Here is a 16,159-nt window from a genome sequence, read left to right as displayed (position 1 = left end):
GTATTAAGGTCAGCTGATTTGAATAATTGAAAGCCCCTTTTGAAGGCTAAACCAGGCGGTGGTGGCACACAGTCACCCCTCTTAAAATGACAGCGTCAATTATCTACTTGAATTCTGTTATGGCATTTAGAAATATGTGTCCGATTTCATATGTTTTGGATTAGAATAAAAATGCATTCAATGATTTAGATGCTCTTAAATATTTAGGCATTTTCCAGTTGCGCTACTTGATAGCAACCTGATAGCAATTAGTTATCAGCCGCCTTCTATCTCTAAGACATTGGAGGAGAGCGTCGTGGTTTAGTTTTTTGTCGTAGCTTTACTCTCCTGTTTTTGAGCTGTTCTGACAGCAGAACATGCATTGAGTTGAGATTAACGTGCATAAAACGTTGGTCAACTTCTTTGGTTTTCAAATAGTTAAAAGTAGGTTATAAAAGAGATGTTCAAGTAGTTGCATCAACAAATATACAGGACTGTTTCCTTGACCAAAGTGCAAACCTGTTGTCTCTTTCAATTTCTTTACAGAGCAAATAAAGGATTGTTTTGAACCATGAAGCGCAGTAAGCACCGTGGACACAAGGAGGACAGAAATGGAGGTATCAGTAGCTAAGATGGATGACAGAAGATAAGGTCAAATAAGCGAGGAAGTCCTGGCTAATATTACAGACTCATATTGGCTTACAACTCCTATCAAAGTGCTTCAGCCAACTAGAGAACAGTTAGTTAAACCAAAGTACCAAGGATTGTTTTATTCTGAAAAAATGCAATGCAGTAGTTACTTGATTTTCCTAAGTGGCATACTGTAGGTTTTTCCTTTTGGGGCCTGTATGGACCAATCTTGCAGTAGACTAAAATGCAATTAGATTTTATTATTATCTTTGTTATCTTCTTTCTCATTTTAAATGTTATGTATGGCCATTTCCAACTTTTACTGAAAAAAAACTAATTCCCAGAATGAATTTCAAAATAAAACACAATAAAACAGAATGTCTGAGCAGGACTGCTAGTGTAAAACTGTAAAAGCTTCCACTGTCACCATTTTTAGGCACATTAATTTTAGTGCAAGTTGTCCTTATTGTGTCCTCCATGTGATCTCCAGACGAGCCAGCTATTCTTGAGACAGAGAACCTGGATCGTCAGGGCATGTTCATGGGAGGAGGCCCAGATCCTGACACCATCTCACTGGCCTCAGTCACAGCCGTCACCGACAATGTCTCAAATAAGAGGCAAGCATGTTTCTTCTGTGCATACAACTGCCTTTTAAACATTATGTGAATCCGTCTAAAGATTCTCGCTAATGTCTGACCTCATTGTCTTACAGATCAAAACCAGACATAAAGATGGAGCCCAGTTCTGGAAGACCAGTAGATTACCAAGTAAGAGAAATTTTACCAATCATTGTATTGTTCCAGTTCTCTGTAGCCTGTGTTGATGATTTACTGACCTTTTTTTTAAGGATATAATAAAATTACTTTGTTGAGCTTAAGTTTAGGTCATGATTGGTACATAATCAGCCGGTCACATTCTTGATCATTTGATTTCAGGTCAGCGTGACAGTGGTTGAAGCCAGGCAGCTGGTGGGACTCAACATGGATCCAATGGTCTGTGTGGAGATCGGAGAAGATAAGAAGTACACCTCAATGAAGGAATCAACCAACTGCCCCTACTACAATGAAGTCAGTCATTACAACATAGTGTATCAACAACCCAACAACAAAAAAGTTGTGGCGCTGTGTAAAACATAAATTAAAACAGAATGCAATAATTTGCACACAAACTGTGTTTACCAAAGTGTTTCTGAGTCCATGTAGTAACATCCATTATACAGTGTATCACAAATGTGTGAGCGACTGAGCCATTCAAGGATGCCCCTTTAATACCCAATGATGATACTATCACCTGTTACCAGGCGACTATCACCTGTTTTGTTCATGTCTTACACTACGTCCAAACTTTTTTGGGATCAGGGTTGCATATTAATTTCTGTTCGGGGAAAAACCTCACTATGTATATAAGTACAGGGTTAATGCTAACAATGTTGTCATTAACTCTTTCTTTCTCCAGTATTTTGTGTTCGACTTCCACGTCCCTCCAGACGTTATGTTCGACAAAATCCTGAAGTTGTCTGTAAGTTGTGTAACATTAAACTGATTTATATGATTCCTTGTGTAGACAAGACAACTGTATTTAATGTCACCATGTTTGTTTCCCTGAATCAAACCCTTTAGGTAATTCACTCCAAAAATCTTCTGCGTAGCGGAACACTGGTTGGATCTTTTAAACTGGATGTCGGCACGATCTACTCCCAGCCTGGTAAAGAATCAATAAAAATCAGCTTTCTTATTATAAAATTGATTGTACTGATATTTCAGTGATTTTTTTGTCTTGTTTGTCTTGCAGAACATCAGTTCTACCACAAGTGGGCTTTGTTGTCTGACCCTGATGACATCTCAGCGGGCTGTAAAGGCTACGTTAAGTGTGATATTGCAGTTGTGGCCAAAGGAGACACTATAAAGACTCCACACAAGGCCAATGAAACAGATGAAGATGACATAGAGGGGTAACTAAATTCTAATTAAACATTATTGTTTATTATTGTCGAAAAGGACTCCTGGTGAACTCCAATTTCTGTTACAGCAATCTTTTACTACCAGAGGGGGTGCCTGCAGAGAGACAGTGGGCTCGTTATTATCTGAAGATCTACAGAGCTGAGGGACTCCCCAGAATGAACACCAGCATCATGGCCAATGTCAAAAAGGCCTTCATAGGAGAGAATAAGGACCTGGTTGATCCTTATGTTCAAGTGCAGTTTGCTGGGCAGAAGGTCAGTAGTGTGAAGGATCCTGAAACATTCATTACCCTCTGTTTTTGTGCCTTTTCATCTCAGCCAGGCCGAAATATAAATTACACTGACAGTACAATTTCTGACTTAATTCACATATACTTGTGATTGTAATGTGCTGTTACAGGGGAAAACATCAGTTCAGAAGAGCTGCTATGAGCCCATCTGGAACGAGCAACTTGTTTTCACTGAGATGTTTCCACCACTGTGCAAGCGCATGAAGATCCAGATCCGCGACTCAGATAAAGTGAATGATGTTGCTATAGGAACACACTTCCTGGACTTACGGACGCTTTCTAATGATGGGGACAAAGGTGACATATCATTTTTGTTTCCATTTTTTCCTAAATGGGTTAGGGTTAGGATTGTTTACCTTGTAGTCAGATCTATTGTGTAAATCTGTCTGATATCGCCATTCCATCCATAATCAGTAGATTATCAGATGTAAATCCTATTTATCCTTTATTCTTCAGGCTTTCTTCCCACGCTGGGACCTGCCTGGGTTAACATGTACGGCTCCACTCGTACCTACACCCTGATGGACGAGTACCAGGAGCTAAACGAAGGGCTCGGAGAGGGAGTATCCTTCAGGGCCCGTCTGCTCATCAGCCTGGGCATGGAGATCCTGGACCCCTCCTCACCTGAAATTACCAGCTCCACAGAGGTGCAGCTGGAGGGAGTGCCCAACATCTCAGAGGTGGGTCCCTGCTTGGATGGGCAGCCATGCAGAGGAAGCCAATTGTCAGTCATACTGACAGGTCATTGTGCTGTGGTTATTATGAATTATTAATTGTCTTTATTTAGCCCACCTTGTGCATTATTAACATGCCTTGTGCATTAATGTGGCTTCTTTTTGTTGGTGGACAATGTAAGTCACACAGCAAACGCAATTGAGCACAGTGGGACTGTTATCCCAAGTCCCCAGGGATACCATTGGCACTGTCCAACAGCTTGTATAGCAAGGTTGTCACTACGTTACTTTATGTTATCCAGTCAAAAGTTGTCGATTAAAGTCTCCTGTTATTGTCTAAGATGTAAGTTTTTTCGATTAAGAAAAAATTAAGACAGTGAGGCAATGTTTACCCACATTTGCTAACACTGGTTTGTCTTTTTTTTCCAGACCGCTACCGGAAAGGTTGAGGAGTTTTTCCTCTTTGGCTCTTTCCTGGAGGCAACAATGATTGACAGAAAGATTGGTGACAAGCCCATCAACTTTGAGCTCACCATAGGTATTTTCCATTACCATCTCATTATCTAATTTCCCTTATTTTCACTGTAATAGGTGAGCATAATGTATTGACAAATGTTAATCTCTACTGCTGAGCTTGAATTACGATTTATCATAAGTTATTAAAGGATAAACTTGGCCCAATTATTACATATTTGGGGGCCTAATTGACTCATATACTGAAGGTACTCAAAGTCATTGACACATCGAATAAAGGAGAGGGCACATGTTTAAAAACACCAGGATTTCCATTAAATGTAATAATAAACCTGTAATTCATATGAAAGTGTGCAGTTCTGGAGAAGTACATTTATCATCATGAGTTGAAGGTGCAGCGCATTTAAGGAGTGTGACCTTTGTGCCAGGTTATTACGGGAACGAGATCGACGGGCTTGCCAGGCCAAAAACAAAGGGGAAGAAGGGGGGAGGAGACGGAGAAGAGGAGGAAACTGAACTGATCCACAACTCCAGTGAGGAGGAGATGGACGACGACGGGGACCTGACTTCAGTGGCGACTACTCCTCCCATGAAACCTGTCATCACTGATCGGTCAGAGCAAAAATATCATCATTATAGAGTGACGGTGCAAATAACAACAAACTAAATAAATAAACAAATATTACTTGGTTAATAGTAGAAGTCTCTTTTGAATCTTGTATTTTAGAGTTTCTTCCCTCCCCTTTTTGCACCTCATTCAACATCACAGTTTATCCAGCCAAGTTTTTCTTTTTTTCCCCATTTTGATGTATTTCTCATTTATATCCTCAGAAACTACTTCCACCTGCCATATTTTGAGAGGAAGCCGTGTATCTACATCAAGAGCTGGTGGCAGGACCAGAGGAGGAGGCTGTACAATGCCAACATCATAGACAACATCGCAGATAAACTGGCAAGAATCGAACTTCAACTCAATAACTAGATGAGCAAAGTATTAGAAAAGTCGGTATGTACTATTAATTTGCAGTTTAATTGTGCTCACTTAGCCTCGACATCTCCCTTTGCTACTACAGGAGGATGGATTGAATGATGTGCAAGAGATCATTAAGACAGAGAAGACCTATCCTGAGCGCAGACTGAGAGGCGTCCTCGAGGAACTCAGCCAGGGCTGCAAGTGTGTAGTCATGAAACTTAAAACCCTGATTTCAAATAAGTTGGGACACTATGTAAAACATGAATAGAAACAGAACTTTGCAGATCCTTTTCAAGATTTTTCACATGCAAACGGGTAAACTTTATTGTTTATTTGTACAAATTTGTGCCTGCAATACACAATGTGAGAAGAACCACATTGTCCAAACTTTTTTGAAATTGGGATTCGTAGTCATTTTGAACATTAAGTCTAATAGGTTAAAAGAGATTTCGTCACTGACTGAGCTCTACTCCTTTCAGTCAGTTTGTTGCACTGGCGAACAAGGATCCGAACCAGTCTGGCAGAACTAAACTTGACAGGGAGAGACTGAAGCTGTGCCTGTCAGAAGTGGTACGTCAACTAAAAAAGGAGCTGTTGTTTGTTTTCTTCTACTTGTTGGTTATTGGTATTTGCACTGTCTTGCTAAATGCTCTGCTGTCTCTGGGTGTAGGAGAGCATCGGCCAGCAAGCTAAAGCCATGAGGTCGCAGGTGAAGAAGAGCACAGTGAGAGAAAAAATCAAGCTGGCTCAGAACTTCCTCACAAAGCTGCGCTTCCTGGCTGATGAAGTGAGAACTACAACAATTATGTCTGCCATTTACAAACAATGTTTGCTGTACCTGCTTGTTTCACTTTGGTCCTTTCATGTCTAATGGTGTGAGCCTTCGTTCTTTCTGCAGCCTCAACACAGTGTTCCTGATGTTTTCATATGGATGATAAGCAATGGGAAGCGCATCGCTTATGCACGTGTTCCCTCCAAAGACCTCCTTTTTTCCACCCTAGAGGAGGAGAAAGGGAAGGACTGCGGCAAAGTCAAGACAATCTTTCTGAGGGTGAGCTTACACCAAATATAGTAAATCTTTTTGAATGTTGCAGCTTCTGTAATCATGCTGTCTTTTCCCTCTTGTACTAAAGATCCCTGGTAAGAAAGGTTTTGGGCCTGCTGGCTGGACAGTGCAGGCCAAGATAGAGATTTATCTGTGGCTGGGTCTGAGTAGACAGCGTAAAGACTACCTGAGCGGCCTGCCCAATGGATTTGAAGAAAATAAGTTGTCCAAAGGACCTGGCATGCCGTGCTCACCTCCCATCAGCCTCACGTACATGAGTAAGACCATCAACCAATTCAATATTTCTTAGATGTTCATTTTAAAGGCAGCCTGAGATAAAGGATTAATGAATAAAAAGAGATATCTGCCATTTAAAAAATCTGATACCTTCTTTTACAAAATGTTCAGTATGTTATCAGTTGACAAAACAATGATATTTCACGTGATACACCATTTTTTAAAGCTATAAAATTAAGATAATTCTAATATAATCTTTACAAATCTCTGTACATTGATGGAACAGATCAAGTATAGTAGGAACAGATGATATTGAAAATCTTAATCCATCCACAGTGAAACAGATCTTCCAGCTGAGGGTCCACATGTACCAGGCTCGCAGCCTGTTTGCTGCTGATAGCACAGGTCTGTCTGATCCCTTTGCGAGAGTCTTCTTCTCAACACAAAGCCAGGTCACTGAGGTGAGCACTCAAAATGCTTGTAAGGAAGTCAGCTGTCAACCTAAAATGTGAGTAGGTGCATCATAGATCCTGAATCTTCATCAAATGTTTTGTGCACTTCTAGGTGCTGGCTGAGACGCTGTGCCCGACATGGGACCAGCTGCTGGTCTTTGAGAATGTGGAGCTGTTTGGAGAAGCCACCGAACTGAGAGATGACCCTCCTATTATCGTTATTGAAATCTATGATCAAGACACAGTGGTAAGAGTGGTTTTGAAACAGAGACGCCCGTCTCTTTCCATTTGTATTAATGTGAGCGAACAGTCTGCCTTCACACAGCTTGAATTTCCAGATAGCAATCTTCCGTCCTTATCATCCTAATAATTTAAGAGCCTGCCTGTCTTCAGTTGAGATGTAAGAGTAAACATGTCACATAATGAGTCTAAAACCAGCGCGTGATGTTACTTTATATTGTAATTAATATTAGAGCTATACCACTTTTGTTAGCGTTAATGACAACCTGATATGATTTATATTTGAAAGAATGCTTTTGCTGACTGTCAATTCTACATTTGCTCCTGGCAATAACACCATTGTTTTGGATGACCCTTTGGATAAGTAGAGTGTGGATTCTGATGGCTTGATATACTGTAGCAGCGCTGCAATGTGTGCAGAGTAGATTGTATTGAAAGGCATGCAAGAGGAATAAGCAATGTCCATAAGGATAGATGGACCCTCCTTGATCAACTTAAACCTGTTGCATCCCTTTAAGTTAAACTTTGTGCTTTTTGTATGTGGCCGACAGAGAATTTGGACTCTTCATAACCACTAACTGCAAGAGAGAATTAATATTGTATATTTTTACAAGGTAATCATCCAATGATCTTTTGACATCACATAAACACACGTCTGTTTTGCAGTTCACTGGTTATTTTAGCGATGTTGTTTTTGTTTACTTTTATCTTCCATGCTCTTATATGTAGTCTCCCTAGAAACATGTGCATGTCAAGCCATGTTTCTTCCTTCTGACAGGACAAATCAAATAATTAATGATTACACCATAAGCGACCATGTTATATGAACTCTGATGGATTGGAAATGGTAGGCTAAAAAGACCATTCTTTCAAATAGTCAAACCAGAATTCATGTTTTATGGTGTGATGTTTTTAAGGTTTCTTTTGCTCCTATACTTCCAGGGTAAAGCCGACTTCATGGGCAGAACATTTGCCAAGCCTGTGGTCAAGATGGCGGACGAGCACTATGGTCCACCACGCTTCCCTCCGCAACTGGAGTACTATCAGATCTACCGTGGGAACTGCAGCGCTGGAGAGATGCTGGCAGCCTTTGAGCTGCTCCAGGTCAGACTGTCAGATACTACAGGGTACTGTTTACTAAAGTTGTCCGATCATATTGAAAATTAAAGATCGCTTGTGTCTTATATCTACCTAGATTGGCCCCAATGGGAAAGCTGACCTGCCTCCCATAGATGGTCCCACAGATATGGACCGTGGCCCAATCCTGCCTGTACCACTGGGGATCAGACCAGTGCTCAGCAAATACAGGATTGAGGTGAAGTCTTTGTCTTAGCTCTAACTTGTCAGCAAAATGTGTTTAAGTAAGAAAATGAAAGTACAACGACATCAAAATCACTGAACCTCCCCAACTCTCAGGTTTTGTTCTGGGGCTTGAGGGACCTGAAGAGGGTGAACCTGGCCCAGGTGGATCGGCCTCGTGTGGACATCGAATGTGCCGGAAAGGGAGTGCAGTCTGCCCTCATTCCCAACTACAAGAAAAACCCCAACTTCAGCACCCTTGTCAAGTGGTTTGAAGTGGTATTTTATCATTTAAATTAATCCAATAGATCATATTTATATTCCAAGCACATTAGAAAACATGAATTGAGTGTATTGCTGATATTCAAAAAGAAATTCCCACAAAAATGACTGTCATCGATGAAATTAATTCTGGATTTTGTGCGTCAGGATTTGCCTGAGAATGAGTTGCTTCACCCGCCACTGAACATCCGAGTGGTGGACTGCAGGGCTTTTGGCCGCTACACTCTGGTTGGCTCTAACGCCGTCACCAGCCTGCGGAAGTTCATCTACAGGGCAACAGACAAGCAGGCCAACAACTTTTCCACAACAGGTATAAAAAACCTAAAATCTGGGGACATTGTACATCACAGTGTATTTTCTTTACATTGTTGTTAATTAGGAACAACATAATCCAAAATCCAGACACCAACGCCAAGAAAGTAGAGCACATGACACGACTTTTCAGTAAATTAGATGCATAACTTGTTTTAGATCTGTGATGATTTATCTACATGCTTTTTGTCTTTAAATGCACTTTCTTTTAATCTTTTTTTTCTTAATGTCTCATTTTTAATGTATTTCTATGCCCCTCTATGGCACTTTGAATTGCCTGCCTTGTGCCTGAATGGTGCTTTATTGATAAACTTCCCTCGCCTTGTTATCTTTTCATCTTTCAGAGGAAATTATTGTCGTCAGCATGGAAACTGAGCCTTCTTTTAAGAAGATGGATACTGTGGTCAAGCTTGACTCTGTGAGTTCTATCATTCAATCTTTATGTAACCTTTATTCAAAGATTTAAACCCAGTTTGTATAGTCATTCTCAAAAAGGGCACATCTAGAACAGACAGCTTCAAAAACAGGACCAAAAACCAAATAATATTTGTGAAAACTATGTTTTGCACTGAAGCATATTGTCACATGATGTGACATTATGCAATTTGTTTTTCTACCCAGTGCTCTGATGCTGTGGTCAAAGTTGAGGTGAGCAGAGTGCTTTTTAAAGATTTGTTGTGCTGTTGCAAAAGCCCTAAAGCTCTACTGACAACATGTTTATTGCATTTTGTGTAAAAAAAAAAAAAAAAAAGGACGATGATAAGGATGGAAAGGGGAAAAAGAGGAAGAGGAAGAAGGGCGATGAGATTGAAGAGGAGGAACTTGATGAGAGCATGTTGGACTGGTGGTCCAAATATTTCGCCTCCATTGAAACTTTGACAGAGGTGAGTAACAGGAAAACAGCACGGCCATTTTGAGCCTTAAGTCAACTCAGATCTTAACCTGGATCTCTTTCTTCTTGATAAATCCAATTGAGATGTTACCTTCTGCTCCCACAGGCTCTAAAGGCTCAGGAAGCTGCTCTGTCAGATTCAGAGGACAAAGATGACATGGACATTGCAGACGGTGGAGGTAAAGCCAGAGAGTTTGTTTCCTGTCATCATTTAAAGTTTTTACGCATGCTTTCGTGTACCTCTGTGCCAAGTAGTAGCCGCAAGTTCTCTTTGCCTTGATATGGTGGATTAGCAAATCTGTGATGTTTTAAAGTCATATGACAGAGAGGAAAACAACAACAAATGCACTCAGATACTAGTTTCTCTGTTGTTCTCTGCATGTTCATGTTTTACGAGCTGACTAACTCTGATTGTTGTTTCCTTCTACAGTGCAGTAGTGAACCTCTTAGATCCTCCTAGCCGAGATTGCCTCCATGTAGATGCTGACATGAATCCAAATTTCCACACGTGCGACCGCCGCCTTTTTCCCTCCCACACGTGCATATTATCCGTATGCTTACCATGAAAGTTGTCAATGAGAAAAGTAATCATAAAACACAGACAATGCAGTTTGATGACAGGCATTTAATTTAGTGATATAAAATGAAACATATTTGATTCTGTGCTGTGCCAACCGGGCTCTACAGAATCAACTATTTATAGCATGTGTGCAAATATAGTGTACTGCACTATATGACGTCACTGTGAATTAAAATGAAAGGAAACAATTGTGAGCTTCTCTTTACTTTCAAGAAGACCGCTGCCTGTCTGGAGGTTCCTGTCACACCACCAAGTATCCCCACTGAACTGTATACTTCAATAGTATATAATTCACTGGTATGCTTGTTGAATGCAGTAACAGCTGGTTTTTGGCAACTTTCATGTAGAATTCATGTCTCGAGTGCTCTGTTCCTTCATCCCCCGCCCCGCTCCCCCCACTTCACGCCGTCCTCACCACTAACCTGTACTCAGATATCAAACCTGATGACTCTCCTGTAAAAGGCACCAAGAGAGGAAAAGGCAAGAAGAAGAAGATGCCAGATCCGTTTGAGAAGAAGAAGCCGAAGCTGGATGAGCTGAAGGTACGGGACTCGGCATCTATGCTACAGCTCGAAGCAATTCTCATACAGTGTGAAGTGTCATCCCGGATAAAAGTGCCACATTCTGAGGAAAACATATCATCCGAAACTGAATTGGTGTGTTGATCATTTGTGTGTGTAGGTGTACCCAAAGGAACTGGAGAGTGATTTTGACAACTTTGAGGACTGGCTCCACAGTTTTAACCTGTTCAGGGGGAAAGGCGGCGATGATGACGACCAAAACGTGACGGATGAGGACAGAATTGTTGGAAAATTCAAAGTAAAAACACAATGTTTAAGTTATTCTCATAAGGAGCTCATCACAGGTTGCTCGGCAATGCTTTATAATGACCATAAACAATAATTTATAGTAAATTAAACATTCATCATGTTTTTGTCTAACTATTTCCCTTTAGGGCTCACTGTGCATGTACAAAGTGTCAGATGACATGTCCAGAGACATGAGCTTCGACTCCAACATGGGAATGTTTCAGAACATTCCTCACAACGACCCCATTAATGTCCTCGTCCGCATCTACGTTATCAGGGTACATATTCTGCACTTTACTACAGTCTATGATAATACTGTTGTCGATGTCTCAGATGATGAGATTATTCATTTCATTCTTAATGTATTTTTTGGTAGGCAACTGATCTGCATCCAGCTGACATTAATGGAAAAGCCGATCCATACATTGCAATCAGACTGGGAAAGACAGAGCTCAAGGACAAAGAGAACTACATCTCAAAACAGCTGAACCCTTTGTTCGGCAAGTAAGTAGAAATTCTTTATTTCTGATCAAAGTATCTTTACTATATGATCCAAGTGTTACTGCCTGTTTTAATATACATGAAAACCAGACAAATTATGTATTTCTCATCTTATCAGATCCTTTGACGTGGAGGCCACATTCCCAATGGATTCCACACTCACCGTTTCAATTTATGACTGGGACCTGGTGGGAACCGATGATCTGATTGGAGAAACCAAACTTGACCTCGAGAACCGTTTCTACAGCAAACACAGAGCCACATGTGGCGTGACGAGTAACTACGCCATGTAAGAATCAACGGCTAAATATCACAATTCCTAATTGTAGGTTATCATAGATTTATATAAAGCATTGCTTTTCATATAATTGTAACTGCTTTTGCGCTTTCCTGTAGCCATGGTTACAATGTGTGGCGGGACCCAATGAAACCCACACAAATCCTGGCTAAGCTGTGTAAGGATGGCAAGCTCGATGGGCCTCACTACGGCCCTGGAGGAAGAGTGAAGGTGGAGAACCGTGTCTTCATGGCACACACTGAGATAGAGGATGAAAATGGTAAACGTTCATTTCACTCAAACCCATTTGTTTCTCCCACTGAATTTAACTGATTATCTACCATGGAGTAAGAAACCTCTGTACTGCACTGTACTTATTTGATATTTCTCTGGAGCGTGTGACTAAAAACGAGTGTTAACCAATTGGTTTTCTTCAGGCTTGAAGAAGCAGACGGAGGAACATCTGGCTCTGACCGTGTTGAAGCACTGGGAAGAAATCCCAAAGGTCGGCTGCAAACTCGTCCCAGAACACGTGGAAACCAGACCACTGCTCCACCCTGACAAACCAGGAATTGAACAAGTATGTCCTTCAGTGTGCTCATGCTGGCTCTATTCCTGCCTTTTAATCAAGACTCTTTATACTGTAAAGGTTTGTTTGCATACTTTTAGACCAACATCTCCTTGTGTTCAATTGCTTTTAGGGGAGAATTGAGATGTGGGTGGATATGTTCCCGAAGGATATGACTGCACCTGGCCCCGCCCTTGACATTTCACCAAGGAAACCAAAGAAGTATGTCCTCTGTATACACTATATACAGTTTTAGCCAATCCAACAGCCAGAGGAGGGCTTTTATTGAAATGAATGTTTAATCAAATCTTGTGTGCAGGTTTGAACTGAGGGTGATCGTCTGGAACACAGATGAGGTCGTTCTGGAGGATGATGATATCTTCACCGGCGAGAAATCCAGTGACATATTTGTTCGAGGGTACTTACAAGCTTTATATGATTTGGATGGTGAAGAAAACAACAAATTATTTAAAACAATGCTTTGTTAAATATTGTGAATCTATCCTTCATCTTTTCAGCTGGTTGAAGGGGCAGCAGGAGGACAAGCAGGACACAGATGTCCACTACCACTCCATCACTGGGGAGGGCAATTTCAACTGGCGCTTCGTCTACCCCTTCGACTACCTCATGGCTGAGGAGAAGATCGTCATCTCGAAAAAAGAGTCCATGTTTGCCTGGGATGAGACTGAATACAAGATCCCAGCTCGTCTCAATCTGCAAGTGTGGGACGCTGACCATTTCTCCGCAGATGACTTCTTAGGTGCAGCGAACGTACATTTATGTTAACATTTGGCTTTTGGTACATCTTGCAATCGAACTCATCAGACCTATTTACGTGAAGATACGGGTCTGTCCATGCACTACTTCCTTTCATTCCATCATGTTCAATAATGTCTCTTTATAGGTGCAATTGAGCTGGACCTGAACCGTTTCCCACGTGGTGCGAAGACTGCCAAGCAGTGCAGCATTGACATGGTGACAAATGAAGGAGAGATGCCCATGGTCTCCATCTTCAAACAGAAGAGGATCAAAGGCTGGTGGCCATTTGTGGCCAGAAATGAAGAGGACGAGTTTGAACTCACGGTAAGCGAAAGTTAGAAGTAACCCAAAATGTTGGTCATGGCTGAATGTATAAAAAGCTGGACAATAGCTTAAAACCACATGTTTTTGTTGTGCTTTTAGGGAAAAGTGGAAGCAGAGCTGCACCTTCTGACAGGAGAGGAAGCAGAGAGAAGCCCAGCGGGTGAAGGGCGAAACGAACCAGAGCCACTGGAGAAACCCAAGTATGAAGGATGTTCTGTCATCACCCCGCTGCCAACATTTTTATTACTGACCACTCTTTATCTATTTTTCTTAAAGAGGACCTATTATGCTTTCTATTTTTGCTTTGAGCCATGCAGTTAGCAGTCCTATTATATGACTCTCTCCACCTCGGGCCTGAAAACCGTCCAAATCACCCTTGCTAGAGGTATAAACACCTATCCCAGTCCGAGCAGAGTCAGCTGTAGCTAATAGGACCTCTAGCTGTTGCTGCTAACTGAGCTAACTGACTAAGCAACAAATAAAACTATGCGTCTGCCAGGAAACTCACCATTTCTTTCAGCATAAAACATGATAAGTATTTGTGGTCCAGTCAAAAGAATGTGGGCTTTTAAGAGAAGGGGCCTTGAAGAGACAGAGACTAAGCAGTGAGTTTCAGTAAGAGGATAACTGAGCGGCTGCATAATGGACCAGTATAAGATAAATAAGGATTTTTTCTGAACTTTGAACCAGGAAAAGTTATTTTAGTGGAGTCACAGAATAAAAATAAGGAGCTGGAAATGTGCATAATAGGTCGCCTTTAATAATGTTGTTCAGTTTATTCTATGGCTTGGCTACCTTTCACCCTTGAACACACAGACACGCAAATGCAGGCATACATAGTGTTCAGCTACTTCAAGTGACTAAAAAGTGGTCTAATGCGGAAAAGACCAAAAATAACAAAATAAATCTTATGATAAATAAATCATCATAAACACATGAATAAATACAAAGATAAATCATTCATAAACAGAAGAACTCGGATTTCCTAACAATCATAAAACAAGCATAAACATATTCCTAAACATCTATAAAGTTACTTAATAAAAAAACAAAACAACCACAATAAGCAATTCTTGAATTTAGGAAAGACATTTATTTGCATTTACTTCAACCAAGTTCTGGACTTATCTCTACGATCTTCTTTCTTTACATGGTAAGTTGCTTTTCATATCTTTTGTGAGTCGTCTTCAAGTTCTCAAAATACTGTAAATTGTTTCTCTGTGTTTTGCTTTGTCCTTGTATCCGTAATCTTAACTATATTTACATTCAAATTGACCTCAGAAGAAAGCAACATTAGATCCATAAAGCTAAAAGTCTGTGTTACTGAACATCTGTGTTTTTTTTTATCTTTCCAGCCGCCCAGACACCAGCCTTCTGTGGTTCCTCACTCCCTTCAAAGCCATTAAACACTTGATCTGCACCCAGTACAAGTGGCTGGCCATCAAGATTGTCACTGCTCTCGTGCTGCTGGCCTTGCTGGCTATTTTCCTCTACAGCATGCCTGGTTACATGGTCAAGAAAATGCTGGGAGCTTGAGATGTTGCTCAGACACATCTGCAGAAGGTTCCAGCAGTTTCACTAACCAGATGGCTTCTAATCCTCTCTCTTCTTTCTTTTTATCTACAGTTTCTCTTCAACGATAGCATTTTAAAAACTAAATAGCACCAGTAATACAATTTAAATAGACCACAAGTCATTTTATGAGCCAAGAAGAAAGAAACAGCAAAACAACATGATTTGAGAATGCGTTAAAGAAAAACATATTCTACCCTCAATATTAGGATTTAGTCTGCTGAGTTGGATATAACTATATTGACTCTCAGCATTCAGGTGACGAAAAGCAGATTTTGTTTCACCTGAAAATCTACAGTTTATGATCCAAATAAAGTGTGACCAGTAAAACTACTCTGAAGCGCTTCTGAAAAGGAACCATACGTTTTCAGTGCACCAGTTCAGTTTAGCATTAAAGTGGAAGTAAATGCTTGATGTGGCCTCGTCAATCTGCATTCAGAGTGTCTGATGAGCCAAAGGCAAAACGCACACCACCTGATTTTTTTGTAGTGCAGGGAATCAAAGTGAAACAAGTCCTTTTCCCCTCTGCATTAATGGATTTATTCTATAAATATAGATTTATCAATGCAGAGGTAAAGATTTTGTGCGAGAATTACTCTTATTACTTAATTCGGAGTGTATTTCACTTGATCAAGAGGTAATGACTGTAAGAACACTGCAAGCAGCAACTGAACTGAGTGATTTAACCATCCCTGTAGTGACGCTTACTCTTGAGTAATTATCAGTATTCTGGTCATGTTTGCACTGTTTTATTTTGGTTTAAATGAATGTTCATTTGCACTTCAAAATTGGACAGTATTTGTGAATAAAGTTGCAAAACAACCAAACTCTCCCTTACCTCTAAGCAGTGTGTGTAAATGAGAATTTAGAGATCTGAGAAAGATCTAACTGATCTTGACGGCTATGTTCAGATCTTAATACAATACTCACATGTCCATATGTATATTAAAAGAGTTACTGTTCTCTGTAATCATTCCTCCTCTCCATCCTGTGGCTTTGAAATGATGCCTCAGTAATGTAACTTCAATGA

At 40.7% G+C, this 16,159-nt stretch overlaps 1 protein-coding gene across 1 annotated transcript; it reads left to right on the top strand.

Moving 5' to 3' along the window:
* The first annotated feature begins 550 nt into the window (after positions 1–550).
* Positions 551–15,093, top strand: LOC141010482 (otoferlin-like). Its single transcript, XM_073483463.1, has 41 exons — positions 551–596; positions 1,100–1,226; positions 1,322–1,376; positions 1,545–1,676; positions 2,065–2,127; positions 2,229–2,313; positions 2,401–2,560; positions 2,638–2,824; positions 2,970–3,156; positions 3,316–3,539; positions 3,963–4,071; positions 4,436–4,619; positions 4,839–4,959; positions 5,081–5,181; positions 5,460–5,550; positions 5,651–5,767; positions 5,879–6,031; positions 6,114–6,303; positions 6,599–6,723; positions 6,827–6,961; positions 7,897–8,058; positions 8,150–8,269; positions 8,371–8,532; positions 8,683–8,845; positions 9,192–9,265; positions 9,469–9,495; positions 9,600–9,731; positions 9,846–9,918; positions 10,752–10,861; positions 11,001–11,138; positions 11,275–11,406; positions 11,505–11,632; positions 11,748–11,918; positions 12,026–12,186; positions 12,344–12,486; positions 12,608–12,696; positions 12,794–12,892; positions 12,993–13,234; positions 13,379–13,557; positions 13,657–13,757; positions 14,913–15,093. The coding sequence occupies exons 1-41, from the start codon at positions 551–553 to the stop codon at positions 15,091–15,093; spliced, it is 5,379 nt and encodes a 1,792-aa protein (XP_073339564.1).
* The last annotated feature ends 1,066 nt before the right edge of the window (positions 15,094–16,159 follow it).

The sequence above is a fragment of the Pagrus major genome, chromosome 16, assembly GCF_040436345.1.
Source record: "Pagrus major chromosome 16, Pma_NU_1.0".
NCBI lineage: Eukaryota > Metazoa > Chordata > Actinopteri > Spariformes > Sparidae > Pagrus > Pagrus major.
The sequence above is the reverse complement of the archived record's forward strand: the minus strand, read 5'-3'. Positions and strand labels throughout refer to the sequence as shown.

Excerpts from the sequence above, each read along its gene's own strand:
- LOC141010482 (XM_073483463.1), top strand. The coding sequence starts at position 551 with ATGAAGCGCAGTAAGCACCGTGGACACAAGGAGGACAGAAATGGAG. Across the intron at positions 5,768-5,878 it reads TGCGCTTCCTGGCTGATGAA|CCTCAACACAGTGTTCCTGA; the intron begins GTGAGAACTACA and ends TTCTTTCTGCAG. Across the intron at positions 13,235-13,378 it reads CTCCGCAGATGACTTCTTAG|GTGCAATTGAGCTGGACCTG; the intron begins GTGCAGCGAACG and ends GTCTCTTTATAG.